We start from the raw sequence: 24,644 nt of genomic DNA, 5'->3' as shown, positions 1-24,644 counted from the left end.
CACTGAGGCTGCGTTCGGAAACGATCCACCGGTTACACCGCATGGTTAGTCCGGTGTGGTTATGACGTATTTGGAATTTCTCCAGGAATTCCGGTAGAACAGCTGTGTTTCCGAACGCTCGTGGTTAAACCGCGGTAATTCTAGTTCAGCAGCAAACGACACTCCAATCAACGCGTAACTTTCATAATAGGCAAGTCACGTGCATTACGATCAGAACATGAAACACGATCGGATTGGCCAACACAGACTTTGTGACGTTTGTGATCTAGCTAACCGCTTCCAGACAGCGGTGCCACAGGTTGCTGCCAAGTCGACCGCCAGAAAACAACCGCAGTGTTTCCGAACGCGGTTAAGTGACGTCACCGGTTCCACCGCAAGCGTTTCCGAACGCTTGCGGTTGCACCGAGGCGACCGATCCGCGTTTCCGAATGCACCCTGAGCACATAGAATATTTCAGGACAAAATATCAGACAATTTTTAATTTAAATTTTTTTCAAAACTTTTATTTTTTTATACCAAAAATGCAGGAGCATTAGCTGACGTCATTATCTGTCACGTGACAATTAACCGGTAAGTACCGGCTGAGCTTGTCGAACGTAACCCTTACATATAAAATGAAACTCGGAAACTTCGGCTACTGTTTTGGCAACACAACATTTTATTACATGTTGTCTGCTATGTCAATATGCAGTTATTGAACTGAATTATATAATTAAAGCCTATTATTTAATGGTTGTACACAATGTCAGATAAATCTAAAGACTCTATTTATGATGGTTTACTGAAGAAAATTTCTGAAACTGAAAATTTAATAAAGCAGTGTAAAAGTTTACCTGACATATCTGGAAAAGCCAAGCTGCAGAGAAAAATAGAGGCTGAACTTCGCTTCTTACAACGAGTAATGACAACTTATTCAAAATAATAATTCAAATGCCTATTTTATCAAAATTTATATTAGTTTATTTAAGCAACATTTTATATTTAGATTGTTGAATTTTTGTTTGTGTTCAGAACATATCATGAAATGTTCCTGAACTCTGAATTGTCTTTAATTTCATGTAACAAAGTTTATCTAAGTTACTTCATTATCAATGAATGTGGAAACCATTTTTCAGTTTATTTAAACTGACAGCTCAACATTTGAATATTTTTTTCCGCATATTTTAATTTAAATAATAAGTTTAGGAAGCTGCATTAATGCTCAGGATACAGACAGTAGCGTATACAAAGAAACTAAAACACGGGACTGAGTGCACTTAGTCATCTGTTTCATGGTAAATCACTTTTTTGCAAACGCTCCCCTGCGTTCCCAAATTGAAAAATAATATTTTACTCAGTGATGGTCAATAATAGTTATTCCACTCCAAAACCATCGATTTTACTATTTAGATAAGGGAAGTTCATTAGATTAAAATTCCTTTTTGTAATTTTGGATGTAGTCCCCCCTCCCCCCATATGTCTTTTCTTAAGAGTTACATCTTCTGTTTAGATTTCTGTATTGAATATTATTAATTATTTTTTTTCCTATTCTGTAGCTTTCTAAAAATCCAGATAAATTAAAAGAAGAACATATACGAAGCTCAAACATCTATCATTTGTCTGCAATTATTAGATGTTGCAGTGAAATGCAAGGTGTAGTAAAGGTACTGGAAACATTTTCATATGAATTTTATGGTGACGAGGAGAGTGATGAAGGTGAAGAAAGATCTCTTGTTGTAGATATTGTTGCAGATTTTGGCAGAACATGGATTAAAGTTGCTACCAGAAATCCTGTTCATTTGTATCAAGCTTCAATTGGTAAGTTGCATTAATAGGGGTAAAAAGTCTTTAAAAAATAATACATAGAGTTGATTGCTTTCCTCTAAGGTAGAAAAAGTTATGAAAAATTTTGACTGAAAGAAATGGAGAAAAACTTTTAACCTTCCTGGCGGGGAGCTCAAATACATTCAAAATTATTTTTATATTAAAAGCGGCAGACTATGAATAATGTTCGAAAGCTTTTTCGTACTGAAAATGGCAAGCTACAAATATATTCGTGGCGATTCTTTTGCTTTCCCTGCAGCCACTCCAGCGTGTTAATCGGAGGTGTGGCGGAGTTCCTATTAACTTGAATGGGAGGCGTGTAGCTGTTTGACATTGACGATAGCCAACGTAGTTTGTAGAACCTTGGAATTTTAAAGACAAAACAGAGAGCCAAAAAATGAACTTGAAATTGTTTCCAATAAAGTAAAGTTTTTCCCATCAAGATGGCAAAGAGGAGTTTATTATGTGTTTCAAATTCAATCTTTCTTTTTCAGCTTTCTTTTATTCTAAGAATTTGGCAAAAAGATCACCAATGAATAATAAAATATTATGCCACAATGCACGAAATTAGTAGTATCAAGAAATACATTATTTATGCAGTAAGAAATACACGAATTTAATTATAAATAAAGGTGCTACACGGAAATCCCAATTTTACGTTTCTTAAGGGACTAGATAAAAAAATTTAAAATACAGGAAAGTGTAAAATACGAGAAATGCATGAAAAGCAAAAATCAAATAGAGAAAAGTAGAAGTAGTGAAGATGACTCTTTAAAAAAGATATATCTATATTTTACGAAAATTATTGTACACACCATTTCAGATCAATTTAACACACTTAGTTGCGAATCCGGGTATTTAGGGCGAAAATAGTCCATAATAGTGGATAGTAAAGATCTTATCATAATAGTGGATGTTTTCACAGATTTACTTTTCACAGGGTAGATTAGCTTTACAAAAGCAGAAAAGGAAACATTTTGCTTATTTTAGAACATTTTTTTTTCTTTTTTCTCTCCTTCCATAGAACACATACAATGCAGGAAATTCATGAATAAAAAAACTTTCTTTCGGGGTTAAATTAACATTATTAAAGTACGGAAAAAAACGTGAAATGCGGGGGAAACATAGACTCTGGAGACGTAAGTTCAAGGTTTACTGTGTAAAAAATTGTAACTTAAAATGAAAAAAAAAAAAAAATTCAGGAACATTTTTTAAAAAGATGAAACGAAAGTTTAAAAAATAAAGTAACTAAAGGAGTTCAATTTAATATCATTGGCAGCAGCGTACAGAGACTTCAATGCGCCTCCCCAGCAAAACTAATAAGTGTGCCCCCCTCCCACAAGAACAATTGTTTTTTAATTTGAACATAGTGTTCTTTCAGAGAGTGGGCCCTCATAACTCTTGCAACCCTCCCCCCCCCCCTCTTCAGTACAAAGGTCCCGAGAGTGCTCTGTACACCATTGGTTATTGGTGTTCAAAGTAAAATCGATTCTATGGTTTAACACCGAAGAATTAGTGAAGAAATTGTTTAAAAAATCCAGAAAGAAGGATCGTTTTTGATGATTGTTTAAATATTTTAGAGAGCGAAACCCCAATAAGTCTCCCTAATTGCTACAGGTGCTCATGTCTTTTAACTTTTCACCTCCTAGCTCCTCAGAAAATGTTAACAGTTAAGAAATGCTACATTCCATTCAGAATAAAAGTAATGACTTTCCATTCTTTGCAAATATATTTAAGAACTTTTAAGTGCACTACTGGCTACAGATACTATTTAAGTGCACTGATGGCTATAGAACAGTATGTGAGTACTGCTTTCGTTTCAGATCATTCTGTTTCTCCAAAATCTGATTTAACTTTTCTTTTCAACTTAATTAACTGTAATATTCACTCAAATCATTCAGCGGAAAATGTGTTAGAAGAAAACAACATGATACAAACAGCAAGAATTTTTAACATCTGGTAGAAAATATATAACGTCATTAAATCTGATCAAAAATGAATGACATTACATCATATTTGCTCTGTTATTCTTCTACTTTATTATATATACAATATGTTAGCTTTATCACCATTGTGACACGACAGCTGTCTTTTCAACCATAATTTAATTTTTAAATTCGCTTAATTAAAAAAAAGGCTCCTTAAAATGCCGAAACATGTGCTACAACTAGTGATGTAAAATACCCGGGTATTTATTTTTAGGGGTAAATACCCAAAATGGGTAAATACCCGGGTATTTATTTCAAAAATTTATATTCAACTAAAATACTTTTCTGTATATATTCCATTATGTATATATACAACCAACCATATACAAAACAATAAATTTTTGCCCAAAAATTGTATTTTGATCACATATTTAAAGAATTATTGTGTGAAACAGCTTAGCAATCTAATATGATATTCACATTAAATGTGTTGGATACACCTAATCAATGTTGATAGCCAAATTTCAGATATAAAAAGCCATTCTACAAAAAGAAAAAAGCTTAACTGGTTACAAAAAACGCAAACATCAATTTTTTAAGGTCCTAGTCTTTTATAACCCAGTAATATGTCCCTGCATGACACCAAAATGTAACGAAATGTCGCTCAATTCATTATTACTATTTATTTACCTATATCTTATGCAGAAATTTCCTCCAAACTTAGTTCAATTGTTCAGGTGTATTCTGTATCACACACATATATATGTATATATATACACACACATAATATACATAAACATTTAAAATTCATTTAAATTTTTAATCTTTTATTTTAGGGTTTATGTTTAAAAAAGAAAATAGTCACCTTTTAATACTATCTAAAAAAATTTTGAAAAATGAGCAATTACTAGGGGATTTACCCTGCCTTCGGATAAATACCCAAAAAAATATTTACCTTCCCACCCTACAGGGGAGCAAATGCAAATGAGCAAGGCAACAGAAATAAAATTTTTGCTTTTTTTTTTGCTTATTAATGTGAAAATTGTTTCTATATTTTCCATGTTATCACTTAAATATCAATAAAATAAATAACACCACAGTGTCTTAATAACTTCTCAGTTTATTCTTCCAAACATCCCTCATGCTTCCTTTTTTTTCTTTTTGGATATGACTAACCTAGATTGTGATTTTGCATTTTTTATAAAATACCCAGTTTTTGGGTATTTACCCAGGCCTTGGGTAAATACCCGGGTAAATACCCAAAAAATATTTACCTACCCGCTGGGTATTTACCTGATCCACATCACTAGCTACAACTCTTATTGCTATTTTTGCATTTTTAATGTTATTATTGTGTTTCCCATTTATCGCACAAGTGTAAGCATTTTATTTAGAATTCAATGATTTTTGTTTTTCCTTATTCAGTTTCATTAGGAGTAAAAGCTTAAGTGAATATTTTCCAAAAACTTCTAGTTACCCAAAAAACATGAATTCTCGCCATAACGTTTAAATTAAGGTTTATTTTGAATCAATAACTCCTATGCATTTTTCTTTTTATTATATTTTTAAATATATTTTTTTAGTGTTTTGGGGTCAAAATTGAATTTATTGGCGTACTTACTGTATTGGCAGAGTATTGATTAATAGTATTAATAATTCCATGTAACCTAATTTTGTCACATTTAAGTATCTATATAATTTTAAAAAATGAAATTAAAAAAGGTATGGCATAAATAGGGTTTTGAAGGCCTGGAAACTAAAATGCGCATCAAAGCATTCTTGATGATTGCAGATTTTTTAGATATTATGTGAATGGTTACTCACACAACAATTTAGACAGTTTTTCTGATTATTTTGCAGATACTAGCAAAGTTTAAGGAGTAAAATTATAAGAAAACCAATATCAGAGGACAAGTATGATGTTTATATAAAGAAATTTCTGGAATTTTCAAGGAGGGGGGACTATGAGGAGAAAAATCACTGGAAGTCAAACACTAGGAAGGTTTCCGAGTGCAACAAAAAACCTTTTATTTGGTTTTTCAAACATAACTCTTGCAGATTGGCTTTTTGTCAACTGTTAAAGGTTTCTCAGAGAAGTTAGTCTTTTTTTTTTTAATTTTAATAATTTAAGCCATACTTTAAGTCTTATTAAACATATTAAAGAAAAAACGCCACAGTTATATCGTAAAAACAAGATCTAATAGACAAAATTAAAGTAATAGTTGCTCTCAAAACATAAGTATACAGATCATTAAAATATTGCACCAAAATATTTGTTTCCTTGTCTTATTATTTAGGAGTTCGGCATTCTAATTTAGAAGGAAAGCAAAACATCCTTATGCTTTCAAATCCGGTTAGTACTTCCTCTATTTTGAAATCTAGTTGAAATAGCACGTGGTAAGTTGCAACTAGGTTGAAAATTGCATTCCAAAGACATTCTTTTGTACTCGCGTTGATGCCCAGGTGCACTGTCGTTCAATGTCAGGGGTCACTAATGAAGCAGAAGGAACTCCACGCCCTCTGCCGATTAGAAGGGGGTAAAATCCGTTTGAGAAAAGACTGACTCTTTATGGGGTATACGTGGTATTTCAATGATGACTTCTAGCAGAAATTCTAGAAAAACATGGCCGCCGCCTAGGAGGTTAAAAAGTAGTTCAATGAGCATGTGATTAATCTATCTGAAATATATTTAAAGAACTAGCTGTACCCGACGCGCGTTGCTACGCCAACAAAAAAATACATCATTATGCGGATTTTCATGACAATCGGTTGAACGGGGCAGAAGTTGCTACTCTGCAGTGCCACCTGGTGGCAAGTGGCTTCAATGAGCATATTATGCATCTTCTCCGTGGAAAAATACATATATATATAGCAATTTTCATAGTAATCGGTCCAGGTATCAAGTGAAGCCGTGACTATACTCAAATTTTGTACTCACGCAGTTTGCAAGATCAATCAATCGCTAAAAATATCAAATAGAAAAAGTTTTAAATCCCCCCATTGCATGAAAAGCCATCAAACAATAAAGAAAGAATTTATTTGTTCAAACTCAAGAAAAATGGCAACAGCTAACTTCTTATCAATGAGATCTTTCCCGCAAATAAATTTCTGCAGCCGATAATTTTATTCGTATTTATCCAATGGATTGTGACTTAAATTGGAATAAAAAAGGAACTATCGATCGGATTTTTTTCAAACTGGTCTATAAACATTCCCAGTACCAAAAATAACAAACGATGAAAGTTTCAGCCAAATCTGCCGGGTAGTTTTTGAGTTCATGGATGACATACAGACAAACATTCATTTTTATATATATAGAAGATTTTGACAGTCAAACTAACATTATTCAGCAAATTTTTAAAAGTTGTCGATAGTTAGAAATATATTATAAGATATAGTTAGTTACAATGGCATAATGACAGGAGAGCCCATTCCTCCCAAGAACTTGGTCGCCCCCTAAATACCACAAAGACCTCTTTCCCCCAAAAAAAGAAAAACACTCCCTAAAACTTTCAATGCTGCAGTCTGCACCATGATCCGCCCTCGCCAGGTATTGTTGCTTCATGGAGGGGGGGGGGGGCATGACCATCCCCTTGGCTACTTCTTTAGCCTGAAGGGGTTATAACCAATTAAGAAAAAATCCAATTTTCAAGTCTAGGGTCCACCTAGAAATGGGGGGAGAATGAAATTTTTGGAAAAAAAAGTTATTTTACTGTTTATTTCCACTTGGGAAAATTTGAAAACTTTTATGTTTCAGGCTCAAAAAAATGCGTTGAAAAATTTATAATATTTAATTCCAATGCTTTTTCTTTTGCTTAAAATGTTTTTTATGCTCAGTATCCTGCCTGAAAACAGTAACTTTGATAATGCAAGCTGTGTGAGATAATTTAATTTTTCTGTTCCTCAAAGTATTATTTTCTACTTTTCACTCTAAAACAGTTGCACATAGGGACATAACTAGTACGTCAGTGGCCTACATACCCCCCCCCCTGCGGAAAAAGGGGCGTAAGGCGCAAAAAGTGAGGGTGCATGCTCTTAAAAATAATACTGTGTTAAAATTAGGGGAGGCTGGGGCTGGAGGGGACGAATTCAGGTTTTCTTTTATTTTCTATAAAACTTTCACAATTGAAATTCTTGTTTCTAAAACAGTTTATAAAGCATTTCATTGTCTATTATAAGAATATAGTAACAAAGATGTATTGCCAATAATTTGTTCAGTACAATGAATTACGGTAGGGTAATCCGCTGTCCCTTTCTGCCCCATCATCGGGGTTAAAAGGGACATATGATGGGGATGAAAGGGACACAACAAATAACAGTACTTAATGTTGCAGCACAATTTTATTTGTGTGAAAATACTTTCCCAAACAACAGCATATTCAATGTCATATAAAAGAACAAATATGAAAATTATTTAATGAACAAATTTCTAATTTCTAATGAACAAATATGAAAATTATTTAACACTAAATGAACTAATATCGATTGGAAATTGAAATTGTGCATTCATCCTTGCTGTGCCACCCAATTTCAAAGGCGGCGGCAACTTTGAAACAACATCATTCATATCTACAATGCTAGTGTCTTCATTGTCAGGAAAACCGAATTTCCAACATATATGACTTTTCCTAAGGAAAGTTACTTTCAGTTGGTCTGTGTCGGGATTATCAACAACCTTTCCTACATAATGATGCACACAGGATTTTCCTAAAAATTTCACTAATACAAAGTCATTTGTCTGGATATTTGTTTTGTTCACAATAAATTCATCATAATCACTTGTTGAATCCAATGCTTGAAAGCTGTCGTCATCATCACTGTCACTAGATGAGATTGTGAGAAGCTTCCGTTTTATTCGTTTCGGACGGTCTTTCTGAATATTGTAAGAAGCACATTTACTTTTGACTTTATTAGCAACTTTTGCTAAACGTTCTTGTTCCACTCTTTTTTTTTCAGGTGTGTCTGTCAAAATTCGGGACGAACCCTTTTTTCGACCTCTACATGCCTTTCTTGGTGCAGCCTTATGATAAGGTCGGATCACTTCTATAGAGAGATGCTTTGTATCATTAGAAGACGGGACTGGCACTGCTAAATCCAATAATGGTTTCTCGACTTCTTTTGATGTACCAGGTTGCGATACATCATTTTGGCTGGGAGAAGTTTCTGGGGCTATTATTGGGTTTGGTCTGTCTGTAGCGTAGGCACTCAAAAAATCCTCCTCAGTAAAAATTTCTTTATTAAAAGGATAAATGCCACTTTTATGAAAACCGGACTGAATGTTCGATCTTGTGAAGGCCAAAGAAAACGCAATGCCTGCAAGTTCGGCCACATTATAAATGGTTATGGTTTTGCCAGGGTTTGTTATCATCCAGTTATTGGCAGCAGCATTGTATCTACCCTTAAATGGGTCAAAGACAGAAACATGGAGTGGCTGCATTCTGTGGCTATAATGAGGAGTAAATGTCAAAATTACTATGCCATTTTCCTTGGAAAACTTTATGATTTTGACACTTATATTATTAGCAAAGTGATATATTCACAGTGGAAACAATAATATGCGCCGTTAGCGAACACACAACATTTATTACGACATAGTAACACACAAAAGTGAAGTAGAACTACAGGAAGAGAAAAAGGTAAACAACCGAAGTCACATGAGTTGAGTAGTTCGTATACTGAGTCATACTAGAATGATATTTTAACACCCCCACTTCATTCTAGCCCCATTTTGATTGAACATGAATGAAGTTGGCCAGCAGACACACTTTTGGTCAACATATCAGCTGCATTGTTTTTAGAGTCAATAAAGTTTATTGTAGTCAGTCCTTCCTCAATTTTCTCACGCAAGAAGTGATGTCAAATGTCTATATGCTTTACTCAGGGGGATAACACTCGATTCGAACTGAGATTTATTGATCCACGGTTGTCACAATATAATGGTACTGGGCGACATTGTTTCTTGAGTAGCTCCTGTTGCAGTTGCACCAACCACAACAGTTTTTGAGTAGCTGAACTTAAGGCCATATATTCAGCTTCTGTCGTCGATAGGGCGACTGTTTGCTTTTTAGAGCAACAACTTATGGCTCCTCCTGCATGACTAAAGATGTAACCAGACGTGGTGCGACGGTCATCTTTACGCCTACCCAATCTAAATCGGAGAATCCCTCTAGCTCGGGGGAGGGAGAACTTTCGAAGAAATGTAGCTTTTTGTTTATAGTACCTTTGAGGTATCAAAATATTCTTTTCACACCGGACCAATGAGCTTGCCCTGTGTCGTTTGAAAAACGGCTTAGGACGCCAACAGCATGACAAATGTCAGGTCTTGTCCCCTGAGACGCATATAGCAGACTACCAATTGCTTCTCGGTAGGGAACCTTTTCCATTGACTTCCTCTCTTCATCCGTCTGTGGCGACATCTCTTTCGTTATGATCTGGTTTGGAGCAATGGGAGTGCTTGCTTCCTTACAGTCTTCCATTCCAAATCTTTTGAGCATGTTTTTGATGTAGCTTGACTGATCCAGGGTGATTGTTCCATTCGTTTGGTCTTTACTAATTCTCAATCCAAGAATGTAGTGTGCTTCTCCAAGATCTTTCATATTGAACTCTTTCTTAAGTTCATTTTGAACATGTTTTTTCTCTTTCTGGTTATTGGAAAGTATCAACAGGTCATCAACATATACGGCAATCATGAGCATTGCAACCTGAATCAAGATACCAATCACTAGGTTCAGGTGGGGTCGAAAAAGTGCCTGTGAAAAAGTTAGTTGGCTTACCTGCAGTTTCATTTTTGGACTTTCGTGCACGTCTAGGCTTCCTACATTGAGAGCTAAAATGGCCTATTCCATTGCAATTGTAGCAACTTGGTTTGCGATTTTCATTTTGTTTTGGTGGAAATCTGTTTTGATTTAATTTTCCATGAAATGCACTGTCATTTGATTTTGATGATCAAAAACAAATGTCTCTAACGTTATCTTGTAAGAGTAAATTTTTAACGAAGTCTTCAGAAGTACTTTGATTGGAACCCTGTATTCCTAGTATCAGAGGGCGAAATTTTTCAGGTAGTCCCTCTAGGATAATTCCTCCGACAGTTTCATCATCTAAGGGTTTTCCTATGCTGTCTAGCTGCTCGGCGATCGATGTAATATGATCGATGTAGGTGGACATGGAATTAAAATCATTATACTTTGTTCTAAACAGTGAAGAATAAAGTCCGATGCGGCGAACAACACCTTTGTCTTCATAAGTTTTACGTAAAGATTCCCAAGCTTTAGCGGTAGTCGCTTTCTTCGTTTCTGCTGATGCACAAGGTTTAATGGATAAATTGATTTTTGCCAAAGCTCTTTGATCAGTTTCGGAATAGGTTTCATCTGACAAATCAATGCACTGCCACAAACCTGCATCAATTAAGAAATTTTTCATGAGGAATTTCCATTCCGAATAATTATTGCCATCAATGTGTTTAGAATCTGGCAAACCCCCACTGGATGTGCTGACGGTTGTTTTCTTCGTGTTTAACTGAATTTGGATTCTTTTCAATTCTTCTTGTAATTCGGCGATTGTGGCTGCTTCCGTCATTGTGTCATGAAATTTATCGCAAAATGTTCAAAATACAACCTCTAATGCGTAAAAATCGACTTATATACACTTGTTCTATGAGATCGGAGAACATATATGGATGGCAGAAAAAAGAGTTTCTTTTTAGAACAGTCACCTTTTTGATAGTACAGATTGATGAAAACGTTATACTTTGAAAACGAAAAGTTCAGTTACGTACCTTTTTCTTAGATTTGACGGCAAATAGTTTTTAACGGCATCAAGAAAAATTCCGGTTTCTGATGAAGAACGTGTTCGATAGTTTCGAAAACAAAAATCTTAACTTTGCTGTTGTTCGATATTAATCGGTTGTTATGAACTTAAAATAACAAATATCATGGCCCATAACCTATTAGCAAAGTGATATATTCACAGTGGAAACAATAATATGCACCATTAGCGAACACACAACATTTATTACGACATAGTAACACACAAAAGTGAAGTAGAACTACAGGGAGAGAAAAAGGTAAACAACCAAAGTCACATGAGTTGAGTAGTTCGTATACTGAGTCATACTAGAATGATATTTTAACATATATGTGTTTCACTATTGTCTATTAGTAACAATATTGGATTATCTAGGGTACAGAAAGAATATTTGGCAAGGTGTTTAAGAGCTGCAAGAAAGTTATCACATGTCATCCATCCAGTCTTATATGCAAATCGAAGGATCTGTGGAGGTGCACCATGAAGCATAAATTCCTTGTAATCGGTTCTTGGAAAAATAAATACAGGTGGCAAAGTATTTCCTATGGCATTTACAGTACATAACATAGTAACGAGTTGACCCCTTTCGCCTGATGTTATTTGTGAAACCAGCTTTTGACCACATTTTGCAATAATTTTGGGTGGTTTATGTACAGTTGTAATCCCGGTTTCGTCAGCATTATAAATCCTGTCTGCTGTAAATTTGTAGCGATTCATTACTTCTTCAAGTTTCTCATAGAATTTTCTGACATTTGAAGCATTGAAACTTGTTGCTCGGGACAGACTAGTTGGCTCAGGAGTACGGAGAGAGAGATCCCCACTTCGTTTCATAAATCCCTTCCGCCAGTTATAGCCAGCTTGCTTTGTGCTTTTCCAAACATCCGGAATCAGTGGCGATTCTATAAGCAAAGCATATTCATAAGCAAGTGTCCTGGTTTGCACAGCAGTTAATCCATGACTAATTTTTGCAGCTTTAACTAAATAAGAAGCTAATTCAGTTTCTTGTTCAGAAGTAAACACTCTTCTATTGCCAATGTTTGGCTTGTGACTAAATTTTTTAACTTCTCCCATCTCTTTATACATTTTGATTTTTCGTGCTAAATATGATTTAGCAATCCCATATTGTTTAGAAACTGATCTAACTGATTGTCCATGAACTAGAACTTCATTTACAGCTGCTTCCATCTCAGATCCAGTCTTTCTGACTCTGTCTTCCTTTTGTAGTTACGTACCATATTTGCAACTGAAAAAAAAAGTTGTAAAATTTGTATGTCTTAATTTGATTTTATTAAATTAATAAAATATACCTGCAGTTTAAAGTTATTTAAATTATACATTAACAAAGCATTTTTTCATAATTTATTATTAAAATTTTAATGCAATATATTAATTATTGAAATAATTTAAAAAGAAAGAAAATTTTAAACATAAGCATAATTTTTCTGGGGCTGAAAGGGACCCCGATGATAGTGTCCCTTTCAGCCCCAGATTCATACATTACATACACCACATGGCTGCTAAGCCTAACTTTCTGTCCTGTGAAAATCGCTTATCACAGACTTTTAGGTATTTAATGTACTTTTAATTAACACACAAAGATTATTTCTATAACTAAATACACTTTAGTTCTGAAACAAAATATGAATAGAAGTATAACTTACTTTTTGATGATGAAAATTAACTTCAGAATTTTCAGATAAAAATAATTGTTACGTTGACAAATTGACATCTGGCTCCCTCTGTTGGCAGTCAATGAAAACATCAGGTTTTAAGAAATATATAATGTCCCTTTCAGCCCAACTTTCCACTATATTTAAAAATTTCCTATGTGGGGAGGGCACACCTATAAATCTTGCGAGGGTAAGCACCAAAGTCTACGTACGCTACTGTTCAATATTGTTAAGTAGTGGAATTGTTTAAGTGAAAGTTTTAATATTTTTTCCATTTAACACACACATATGCATGTAACTCTAAAATAAAAATCTGCTTTCTGCTTAAAATTTCAATTTATAAACGAAGAAAAAAAGACAATTTCTGTGAAAAATATTCATTGGACTTTTCTCAAAAATCACATCTTGCATTTTTTTTGAATAAGTTTAAAATGTTGCATATTTCTGTAAAAAAGAAAACACTATACAGATTGCATATGTATTTCAAAATAGTTAAGAAGCTTTATGTTTTCTGAGAAAATGTAACTTGTGTATTACATTTTAATTTGTAAAAAAAATAATTTTTTTTACATTTTTCCAATTTTTTCAGAAATCAACTTTTTTTTTTACTTCCTCAAAATTTCCGGAAATTTTGTATCTCTAACTTCACTATTTCACACTCGGATTGAGAAGACAAATCCATCAAAGTTGTATCATACCACTAGTGATGTGGATCGGGTAAATACCCAGGGGGTAGGTAAATATTTTTTGGGTATTTACCCAAGGCCTGGGTAAATACCCAAAAACTGGGTATTTTACAAAAAAATGCAAAAAGTGAATGAGAATTTTTTTTAAAATCTAAATATGAAATAATTGGTAAAACTGATACATACATATGTATAACACAGTTTATAATCATTTTTATTGAAAGACTTGATGAAATTATGAAAGAAACTTATCGTGTGAACCAAAGAATCTTTCTTTTCAATGTCATAATTGGAGAAGTATAAGCAATTCAGCAATGAACTTCAGGATTTCAAAATCACAATCTAGGTTACTCATATCCAAAATGGGGGGCGGGGGGGGGGAGGAAGCATGAGGGATGTTTGGAAGAATAAACGGAGAAGTTATTAAGACTATGATGTTATTTATTTATTTTATTGCTGTTTAAGTGATAACCAGGCAAATATAGAAACAGTTTTCACATTAATAAGTAAAAAAAAAAAAAAAAAAAAATCAAAATATTGTTTTCTGTTGCTTTGCTCATTTGCATTTTCTCCTCGGTACTTCATGATGAAAATTTATTCAAACTATTTTTAATACACCCTAATAGTAATGTAGGGTGGGAAGGTTAATATTTTTTAAAGTATTTATCCAAAGACAGGGTGAATTCCCTAGTAACTGGACATTTTGCAAAAAAAAATTAGGTGATATCAAAAGGTGATGATTTTCATTTTAAAAAACATAAACTGTAAAACATCTTTAAACACATTTTACTGAAAAAGGAACAATCAAGTATTTTTATGCTAACATTTATGTTGTACTGCATTTAATTTTTAAATTATTTTGCTCTTTAAATTACAGCATATTAGCTGTAACGTCTCTATTTTTTCTCACTCAATACATATGCTTGAAATACAATATGAAGTGAAATTCAAAATATCAAAATGAATTAAGCGAACTAAGGAGTGATACATTATCTGCAGAATACACCTAAACACTTGAACTAGGTTTAGAGGAAATTTCTGCTTATAGGATATAGGTAAATAAAGAAAAATAAAAAGTTGAGCAGCATCTCGTTACATTTTGATGTCATGCAGGGACATATTACTGGGTTATAAAAGACTAGGACCTTAAAAAATTGATGTTTGCTTTTTTGTAACCAGTTAAGCTTTTTACTTTTTGTAGAATGGCTTTTTATATCTGAAATTTGGCTATCAACATTGATTAGGCATATCCAACACATTTAATGCGAATATCATATTAGATTGCTAAGTTGTTTCACATTCTTTGAATATGTGATCAAAAAACAATTTTTGGGCAAAAATTTATTGTTTTGTATATGGTTGGTCATATATAGAATACATACAGAAAAGTATTTTCCTTTAATATAAATTTTTGAAATAAATACCCGGGTATATACCCAATTTGGGTATTTACCCGGGTATATACCCTGGGTGTTTACCCCTAAAAATAAATACCCAGGTATTTTACATCACTACATACCACACAGTGATGTTCCTATCAATTTTTCTGAGGATATACTCCCAGTAATCAGCTATGCACAATATGTGTATGCGATCATATACATACAGGTAATATGTCACTATGTGAAAATTTTTGAAGCTTGATGGTATACGCTAAAAAAAATGATGGAAAAAGGCTTGAGAGTATATGCCGTATATGGAGTATACCCAGTGGGAACACCACTGATACCACATGCAGATCTTCACTGACAAATTATTTCTAGCACATACAAGTGTGTGCACACTTCAATAGGAATTGTAGTATGTAAACAATAAAAAAAATATTTAAAAAAAGACTAGTAAAAAAGTTAAATTATATTTCAGTGGAACTTTCTTTCCTGCAAAAATTTGGGGTAAAAAATGAACATTTTGGGGTATTTAGGATTAAGTTCAAAAAATTAAAATATTTAGGAAAATGAGGACAACTCCGACTCCTGCCACAGGCCTCCCCAAACTTGTAAATCCACCACTATTTCATCTACTTTTTGTTAAAAATTAAGCATGAGTTTACTTTTTACTGAAGCTATATTAAGTTAACTACATTTCTGAAAAAACTAATTTTTTCCCCCTCTTACTGTTTCATTTGTCCAGTGTGAAAACAAATGGTGCCAATGAACTTTTTTGTTTCCTATTATGCTTACTATTTAAAAGATATTTTTATCAATGCATTAATTTTCTCAATATTCATTTCTGTTTTTACTTGTAACTTAGGTCTTGGAAAATATGGAAGGAAGTCAATAGTGGAACAAGTAGAAGACATGGTTGAATGTGCTAATCAGAACTTACACATGTTTTCCCCTCCTAAAATCATTGTACGTTTAGCAGCTGGTGTCACCAAAGAGTTAAAAGAACTTCTAGAAAATTTAAAGGTACAAGTCATTGGCGATGTCGTGAATTCTGATGACGAAGAATTGCCCAGTAGAAGTAGTTCTCCAACAGAGAACCTAGAAAGAAATGTTGATAACTTATTGACTCCATTAGAATCTTTACATCTTAACTTTGCTCACTCTTTGCAAAGTCCTAGAGATACTGTTCAAGTTGAACATTGTGAAAGTGACTATTTTAGCTTAAATACAGTTCCAACTGACGCAATACTGAATCTGGATGTTTCCACATTTCTTGCATATGTATCAAACATGACTAACGGACACTGTAATGCAAAATATAATGAAAAATTACTCATGGATTTAGCTGAGATGGAAAGAGCACACCCAGTGAAAACTATTTTAGACCAATTGTTTGAAAGTATGTGAAAAAATTTACAATTTCTCCCACACTATTTTGCTTTCTCTAAGTTTCTTAAAGTGCAGAGATTTTTTTTAAATTAAACTACTAACAATTATGGAATCTCTTCGGGAGAATAATTTTTTGTTAAAGAAAAGTAAGGCAGTTTTTAATACAAGTGCATTGCAATTTTTAGTATATGTAAAATTAAAAACTAAAAGAAATATAAAAAGCAAACATTACTGACAAGTTAAAGTTGAAAGATAATGTAATTAATGCAAGTTTTAAACCTCTCTCTTTTGCTGTGATTTTTTATGCATTGCACTATTCTATACATAAGTTACTATTTATTATTGCCCCTAACCCTTAAATGTTCTTACTGAAAATTGTTGACTACCGCTTGGCAAATTTTGTAGAATCTTCCAGGGGTAGAAGTGACCGACTTGTCACATATAGGACATTTTCCACAAAAAATATAGGACAAATATAGGACACATTATATGAATAGTTTTGCTATGAAAAAAAGAAATAATACATATCATATATTATTTATTTATTCTTATCAATGATTTTGTTTTTAAAAAAACCTCAAATAAAATTATTCCTTACATCTGAAATGACTTTCCTGTAGTTGAAAGAATAATTTTTGAAAAAAAAAAAAAAAACAGTACTTTATAGACGAAACAATTAAATAAAATTCGAACAAAGAAAATTTTTATTTTTTCTTCCTCACTCATGACCCAAGTACTAATTCTACTGTTCTTTGATTTTATATCTAAACTGAACCCTTTAACACTGGTATTAAGAACAAACAGAGGTTGAGAAGGATCCTCTTGACGTTTTTCAGAGTCTTCTTTATGCTTGAATGTTTTAGCATGCTTCCTCAATTGCGAAAATCCACTATTGCTTATGGGCACTGAACAGTTGCAAAAATGGCAAAAAGCGGTAAAATCATCTTTTCCTTTAGAGCACCATGCACTAAAATTTGTAGAATTAATGTCCTCCTGGTTCAACAACAACAAAAAAACGGGAATATAGGAAATATAAGACATTTTTCAAAAATATAGGAAATATAGGACGATTTTGATGCTTTTCTTAAAAATATAGGATATATAGGACGATTTTGATGCTTTTCTTGGAAATATAGGATATATAGGACGATTTTGATGCTTTTCTTGAAAATATAGGAAATATAGGATATATAGGACTACTTCGACCCCTGATCTTCTGTCTTTTACACTATTTTTAAATGGCAATATTTGTCTTTTCAAATAATTTTACTTGCTAGACAATGTACATTAAAATATGATGATTCAATACATTTTAGTGAATTTAACTCTTGCTTTAACACTTTCTTTTTCTCTCTTTTGTATCTAATTAAATGTAAAAGAAATTTACTCAAGTTTTTGAAGTTCAATATTAACAAAACATTTTTGTTCCATTAGACAAAAAGTTAATTTGTTGCCAGACTGCTCACAAGGATTTTATGGAAATTTTATCTACTGTTGGTGGAGACGAAGAAAAAAAAAGAGCTTCAGAATTCTTAAAGAGAGTTACTGTAATCTCAGACAATGTATCACCAAATGCCCTTTGTTTAGAGAAAACTAGTAAAATTAAAGATCGTTCAAAGGTAAGGAATTTTAGTTTTGAGTATAATTTTACTTCTTCTAAAAACCTTCGATTATTGCAATCATAGTTGTCGAAAAAAACAAACAGAATACCTTCCCAAACATAATAGGTTTGAAATTATCAATGTTTTACTATCAAATATTTGGAAATGCACATACTTTAAGAAAAGTACTAAAGGGAAAAAGTTTCTAGATTCTAAATATAGTAACTGAGAAATTAACCTTTTTATAACTTATCATGTATGAACTTTAAAAGGAAAAAAATACATTGTATAAAGTCGAGCCCATTCAAGGCTTGTTCAATCTGTTACATAATGTACAGAACATTGAAAGGTTATCATAAGATTTTATTATCCCTTTTTTACACATATTGTAAAGATTGATCAAGGATAGATGGCGGATGACCGTGAAGTGTAAACATCATTTGTAATAAGTATAGAATCAGCCAGAAATCACCGAGAAGTAAGAGCAGTAGCGTAACTAGGGATTGGCAGGAGTGGCTCTCGCCAGGGGTGCAGCAGCCAGGGGGAGGGGGGCAGCGTTTTGACTGATTAAAAAAAAGGGGGGGGGGGGGTATTATTATTTTCATCATAAAATTTGAAAGATGCTTAAATTTTTTTTACAAAATTACAAGAAAAAGAGCTAAAGAGAATAATATATATTTTAAAGGTGAAAAAATCTGTAGTTAATGTATAAGGCATTGGTTTTTGAACACTGATATAATCTTATACAAAAACTTTTGTTTTGGACACAAAAGTTTTTTTTCCTCACAAAAGGAACCGACAGAAGAATGAAAAATTGATAAAACTTCCCTAGACAGCATGAACTGCGTCCCACTCTACACTCAGTAGCGTATCAAAGGGTTGGCAAGAGTGGCTCTCGCCTGGGGTGCAGCAGCCAGGCAGCGGTATTTCAACTGATAAAAAAAAAAGAATTTGGGTTTTTTTTAATTTATTTTTTACTTTTTAAAAAATTGATCATATAAGTAGAAAAATGCTTTTATAAATAAAGTTTAAAAAAAATAATAAAATTTGCGAGAAAAAAAAAAAAAATTGTGGGGAAGGGATTTTACCTTTGGCGTGAAATTCTAGTCCGATTCAATGAGTTTGCTTAAGTTTTTAACTAAGCACACAATTTGGTTTAAAAGTACATAATTTGTGTACCAGGGAGCAGTAGTGGAGGGCATTCTATGCCGGATGAATTCATTTTTTTGCCGGAAAGGGGGCAACATTTTGTCGTGTTATAGCTTGAAGTGTATAGTTTTTCCTAAGTTAAGTATTTTTACTCTCATTATAATAAATAATCTAAGCATAAAAAGCCTTACTTGAACGAAATATTGGAAGGCCTTAATTAGCAAATATATAGTGCTTTTTTTGTCTGTATGTAAATCGTCATGTTTTTTAGTAAATTTCAGATTAGCAATGCTTCTTGTATTTGCGTTGCTTTCATAATTATAATAGAATTTTTTAAATGCTTTGATTTTTATTTGGAAAAAATAATAATTTTTCTTTCTTTCTTTTAGTAAATGTGTTAATTATGTTTATATTATACATTCTCCTATTGGTTTGAAACAAGTTCTATTAAAAGTTAAAGCTGTTTTGAAAAAAATAAATAAATAAAATAAATACACTAGAGATACTATAAACAGAACTGAAAAATGTTGATTCTCATTTAATTCAAGAACGTACATTATTTATATTTATTAACGAATTGCAAATACTGTTGGTTTTATTGAATTTATGTGAAACGGTGGGAGGAGAACTAAAATTTTTGGGAAGGGGAAAATTCTCAACTTGCCGAATGAAATCTCAATTTTACCGAATGATAAAATTCAAGCATGCATACATATACGTACATTACATCTGCTGTGAAGGAACATTGGGCATCATTGAAAACTATTCAAAAATATATATAATATTTAAGTTGCAATACTGTCTCCTAATTTGGCGAATCAATTAGTCAATGTCTACCCCCTTCAAAAAAACAATTTTTCAGCAGGTCATGGTGACCTCCGGTGACTTCCCATTAAGGCGAACCTGCGGGGCGGGGGGGGGGGGGAGCAATTTTTTAAGTTCGCAATTAGCACCAGACCGTAAGAGGGGCATTTTGCATTCTCGCAAAGCCTATTTTTTTTACAAAATAATAATAAACAAGCTATTACAAATGATGTTTCCGCTTCAAGGTCATCCGCTATCTTTCGGTGGTCAAACTTAAGTTTAAGGCCATGACAAATACAGCATAAAATGTGGCAGCTCTATTAGGTGCGTTGTTCGTTTTTCTTCCTTTGCTCTTACCCATGTTAAAACTAATATCTTTCCATGGCATTAATATATATATGCCAAATCATTATATCTTTAAAAATGGTTTGCTTTCATCTTTCATGGCTGAAGATTCAAATGAGCTACACTGCAAGCATAACTTCTTTTAAAACCCAGAAACATTATCTAGGTTGTGAAGTATAATTATCAAAAAATAGTACAAATTGGCAAAATATTTCAGATACATGTTTTGTGGTTTCAAGGAGCTCCTTTATTTATGCAAAAAGTTATGAAGACATCCATAAACTCGCATCGTTTTGCATGAAAGGAAAGAGGTTCCTTGCAATCCTGAAGCATGTGTCTGTAATTCTTTTTTAAATAGTTTATTTTACTAAAATTTTATTTTTTATCCCAAGGGTAAATATTTATGTCTTATTACAAGTGTTGATGTTATTGAGAGAATGTTTTTTTTTTTTTTTAAACTTTTCAGAGAAAACTGGAATCAAATGAATTCAATTTGTTTTTTCTTCTGAATTATACTTTGAAGATTTCTTTTGCTCCTGCAACATTTTTTTTTTGCAAAGTATTTCCAGCAGTGTGTAATAATAAAGCTGTATATAGTTTTACAAACATAATTTTTATTCCAAAGAATATACATTTTCTAAACTTTGGCCTTGAGTGTATCATAAAATATTTGGTAGAAAAAAATAAAAATATTTTAAGGAGTAAACATTAAATTTGAATCTTAGTTGAAAAAATGTTTGATGCATTACAAAAATAATATATTTCAGATTGTTTTCGGTACTGGTGATTCAATGAAAGCTATTACTGTAAGTGCAAATTTAGGATTTTTACGAGCAGCGCGTTCTCAGGTAATGCAATCATTTGTTTAAAATACAACTATATTTTGACAAACATGTATAAATACTTGCTTTTAATAGTACTTTTTTTTACAGGGAATTAAATTTGTTGCCTTCGTTCATGAATCAAGAGCTTTGACAGAGTGTAAAGAACTGAAAGATGAATAATAATGATACTCAATAGAAAATGAAAATATTTAAATAAATCATTAAAATTTCCAAAGTGTCCTTCACTATCATTTCATAATTGTTGAATGTTTAAAAGATGGATTTCAAGCTATACGAAAATTCATAGAAGAACAAACCATAGCTGGTGAACAAAAATGGGCTTATCTGCATACATTTTGGATAGTATTTACTTAGTATTTGTAAGAATTTAATAGGAAGTTATACTTTAGTAATTATATTACATTGACTGTCGTGCACGGGAAAGAATATTTATGTGCAGTCTTTCACTATTTAATGAGTGCTCTCAACTGTTATAAGTGTTTGAGTGGAGATTTAAAAAAAATTAGGACAATCTTAATAAAATTTTAGGACAATAAATATTTCTCTCTCCCCCCCCCCCCCCACGAAAAAGAAAAGTTGCCTAAAGAAAATCAAACTATTCTCAAGTTTTTTTAATCGCAAAATGTTATATTGCAAAGCTTCCATATTTCCTCTTTTCACAAGATCATTAGAAATGTGTCACTCATGACGATAATAATCTTGCTTTGTCAAACTGAAAACTAGGGTATAAATCACCACTAGCTTAGAACCCTAGCTTCTGCACTCCCCCACCCCCTAAATTCAAATTTAATGGAATACTTCATCATAGGGGTAAAAGATAAAAACTTGAAATTGAACAATTGTTCCTGTTTTTAGCCACCAAACTGTAGGTCTCTTGTAAAAAAAATAAATCAAAATCAATAAAACAAGTTATTTTAACAAAAATTCTAAAACTAAGAAATTTTTCAGCAGGTGGTTATGAAATGGGGAAATGTGCTTGGTAACCCCCCCCCCCCCCCCCCAAAAAAAAAAACTTTTAAGGCAGTACTTTGAATAGAACAAAACATTTTTGTTATTCATATATATTCACTGCTTATTTATATAACTACAGTATACACTTCCAAAAACTTTTCCCTTTATGTGCACACGTTTTAACTTCTTTTTAAAAGAATTGATGTTTGAAATAACATTAATTTTTAAATAGAAAATTTCTATTTTATAGTATGCATACAAGTTTACAGGGTGGCCACAGGAAGAACAATATCATTTTCCTTGATATTTCACTTTCAACTAAAATGTTCCCTAATTTCTTCCCCTCAATTTTTCATCCTCTTTAGTCTATATTTTTACTTTTCTTTGACACTTGGATGCACATAGCGTTTTACACTATTTGAGACATTCATTATCTATGTACCAAAATGAGCAACGTGACATGAACTGCTATGAGACTGCCACTTTGTAAGGAAAAGATACATAGGTTGCGTTCGACGAGCACGACCAAGAGCGACCGGTTAATCACGTGACAACTAATGATCACGTGCTCCAATCAACAGCTTAAAATGGTAACCGATAGATGATAGAACGCTGCGATTTGTAAACGGTTACTTACCGGTCGACCGGTGAGGTATGCAACCTTAATGGTTTAATTTATTTAATAACACTGAAAAAATAACATTAACAAAAACAATGTTTTTACCATTTTCTCCTGCAGCTCCCAAGAGAGCCTAAAAATATGTAGAAACTTTTGAGAAATATTCCCGATTGCTAATAAATAGCTATAACTTAATGAAGTTTTATGATCAAAAATTTATTTGGAAAAAAATGAATTTAAACAATTGGTTTCATTTATTTAATGAAACAGAAAAAAAAAAGTCATTAACAATAGGAACTAAAAAATAGCTTAGAATTTGGCTTTTAAGACTTCAATTCTGTAAAAATTAGAGAAAATAGAGCCCTTGAATCTCCTCTAATCCCTCAGTCACCCAAAGATAACCCAAAATTGTGTTTTTACTACTTCAACTTTGAAAAATTCTTGGGAGCTAGCCCTGCCCCACTTTTCCAAGGTTCAGCAAAGTTGGCCTTAAAATATCTTTTTAATACTTAAGCTTCAAACAAATTCTGGGGAAAAATCCCTGAATGCCTTGCTTTAGCTTCACCAAAGATTGAAGGTTGAGTGAATGAACTAAAACAAAGTAAAAATACCAATGCTAACTGAAAATTCTTAAATTTATTATACATTATGATACATTTTGTTTCTGACAAGAACAAATATATATGTATGTATGTATGTATGAAAATCAAGTCATAAGCTTATTAATTAAAATTAGTAAAGCATAAAATATAATTAAGCTTAATTCCATTACACTTAATTTATTTTCCTTACTATAATTATAGCTTTTATTCACACAATCTATTTTTTTTCATGTGTATGAATCATTTTGATTAAAAAAAAATAAATTAAGAGTTTCCATAATTTTTATGTACAGGTTCAAAACACAAAACTTGCAATCAATATTGTGACTAAAGAGCTTACTTAAATGTACAAAAATGCACAAGGATATTTCATGATCATTATATACTTCTCATTCATTAATTTGATTCACCAGGAACAACATGTTTGTAAATAAAAGTTGCAACTTTCATTTCCAAACTTTAATAACACCATCTTTAGATGCAGATAAAATCAAAGGTTGTGATGTTTGCATAGTGCTAATAGAACTTATGATATCGTGATGACCCACAGGAGGCATTTCAGGATACCGTTTTGGCTGATCTTCAGTCGAGGAAGATTTTTCATCTTTAAAACGTAATAAGTTTTCACATATTACTTCAGTCCCATCAATTAATCTGCACCTAAAATATATGAAAAATAGGCTAAATACATGTAAGAAAAAAAAAGCCATTAAATTTTGAGTGTCGAGTGAAAATAAAATCTATTGATAATTATTAAAATGTTGAGAACATTTAATGTATGTTTTAGTCAAAGTAATACATCAAATAGGTATCAATTTTTGAAAAAACTCAGTTTTTTTTGGGAGGGGTATGTTTTTTTATTAAACTTTAGAAATAGCAAAATTGTAGCTGGTTCAGCAATTTCTATGGCAGGGGAAATTAAGTTCCGATCTCCATAACTTAACTTTTTGCAGTGGATATTTTAAAATTTCTTTCGTATTTTTATGCTTATTTAGTATTGAAAATGTTTTCTAGTTACAGAAGAGATCAAAACAGTAAGATGGAATTAAAAAATTAAACTACTT

The 24,644-nt window shown here is 32.4% G+C and overlaps 2 protein-coding genes across 3 annotated transcripts in view; one reads left to right on the top strand and one right to left on the bottom strand.

Moving 5' to 3' along the window:
• The first annotated feature begins 663 nt into the window (after positions 1-663).
• Positions 664-21,618, top strand: LOC129217240 (UPF0415 protein C7orf25 homolog). Its single transcript, XM_054851513.1, has 6 exons — positions 664-898; positions 1,536-1,797; positions 16,141-16,674; positions 18,099-18,283; positions 21,331-21,411; positions 21,496-21,618. The coding sequence occupies exons 1-6, from the start codon at positions 743-745 to the stop codon at positions 21,565-21,567; spliced, it is 1,290 nt and encodes a 429-aa protein (XP_054707488.1). The 5' UTR covers positions 664-742; the 3' UTR covers positions 21,568-21,618.
• Positions 21,619-23,598: 1,980 nt separating this feature from the next.
• LOC129217239 (phosphoinositide 3-kinase regulatory subunit 4-like) overlaps positions 23,599-24,644 on the bottom strand; it is an 84,354-nt gene continuing 83,308 nt past the window's right edge. The window contains exon 35 of one of the 2 annotated variants that reach the window (XM_054851512.1): positions 23,599-24,240. In XM_054851512.1, coding sequence (XP_054707487.1) covers positions 24,027-24,240 — 214 coding nt within the window. In that variant the 3' untranslated portion in view covers positions 23,599-24,026. The remainder of the gene's footprint in view (positions 24,241-24,644) is intronic. The other variant, XM_054851511.1, reaches the window with a different exon arrangement.

Source organism: Uloborus diversus, chromosome 2, assembly GCF_026930045.1.
Source record: "Uloborus diversus isolate 005 chromosome 2, Udiv.v.3.1, whole genome shotgun sequence".
NCBI lineage: Eukaryota > Metazoa > Arthropoda > Arachnida > Araneae > Uloboridae > Uloborus > Uloborus diversus.
This window is presented reverse-complemented; position numbering and strand designations above follow the sequence as displayed.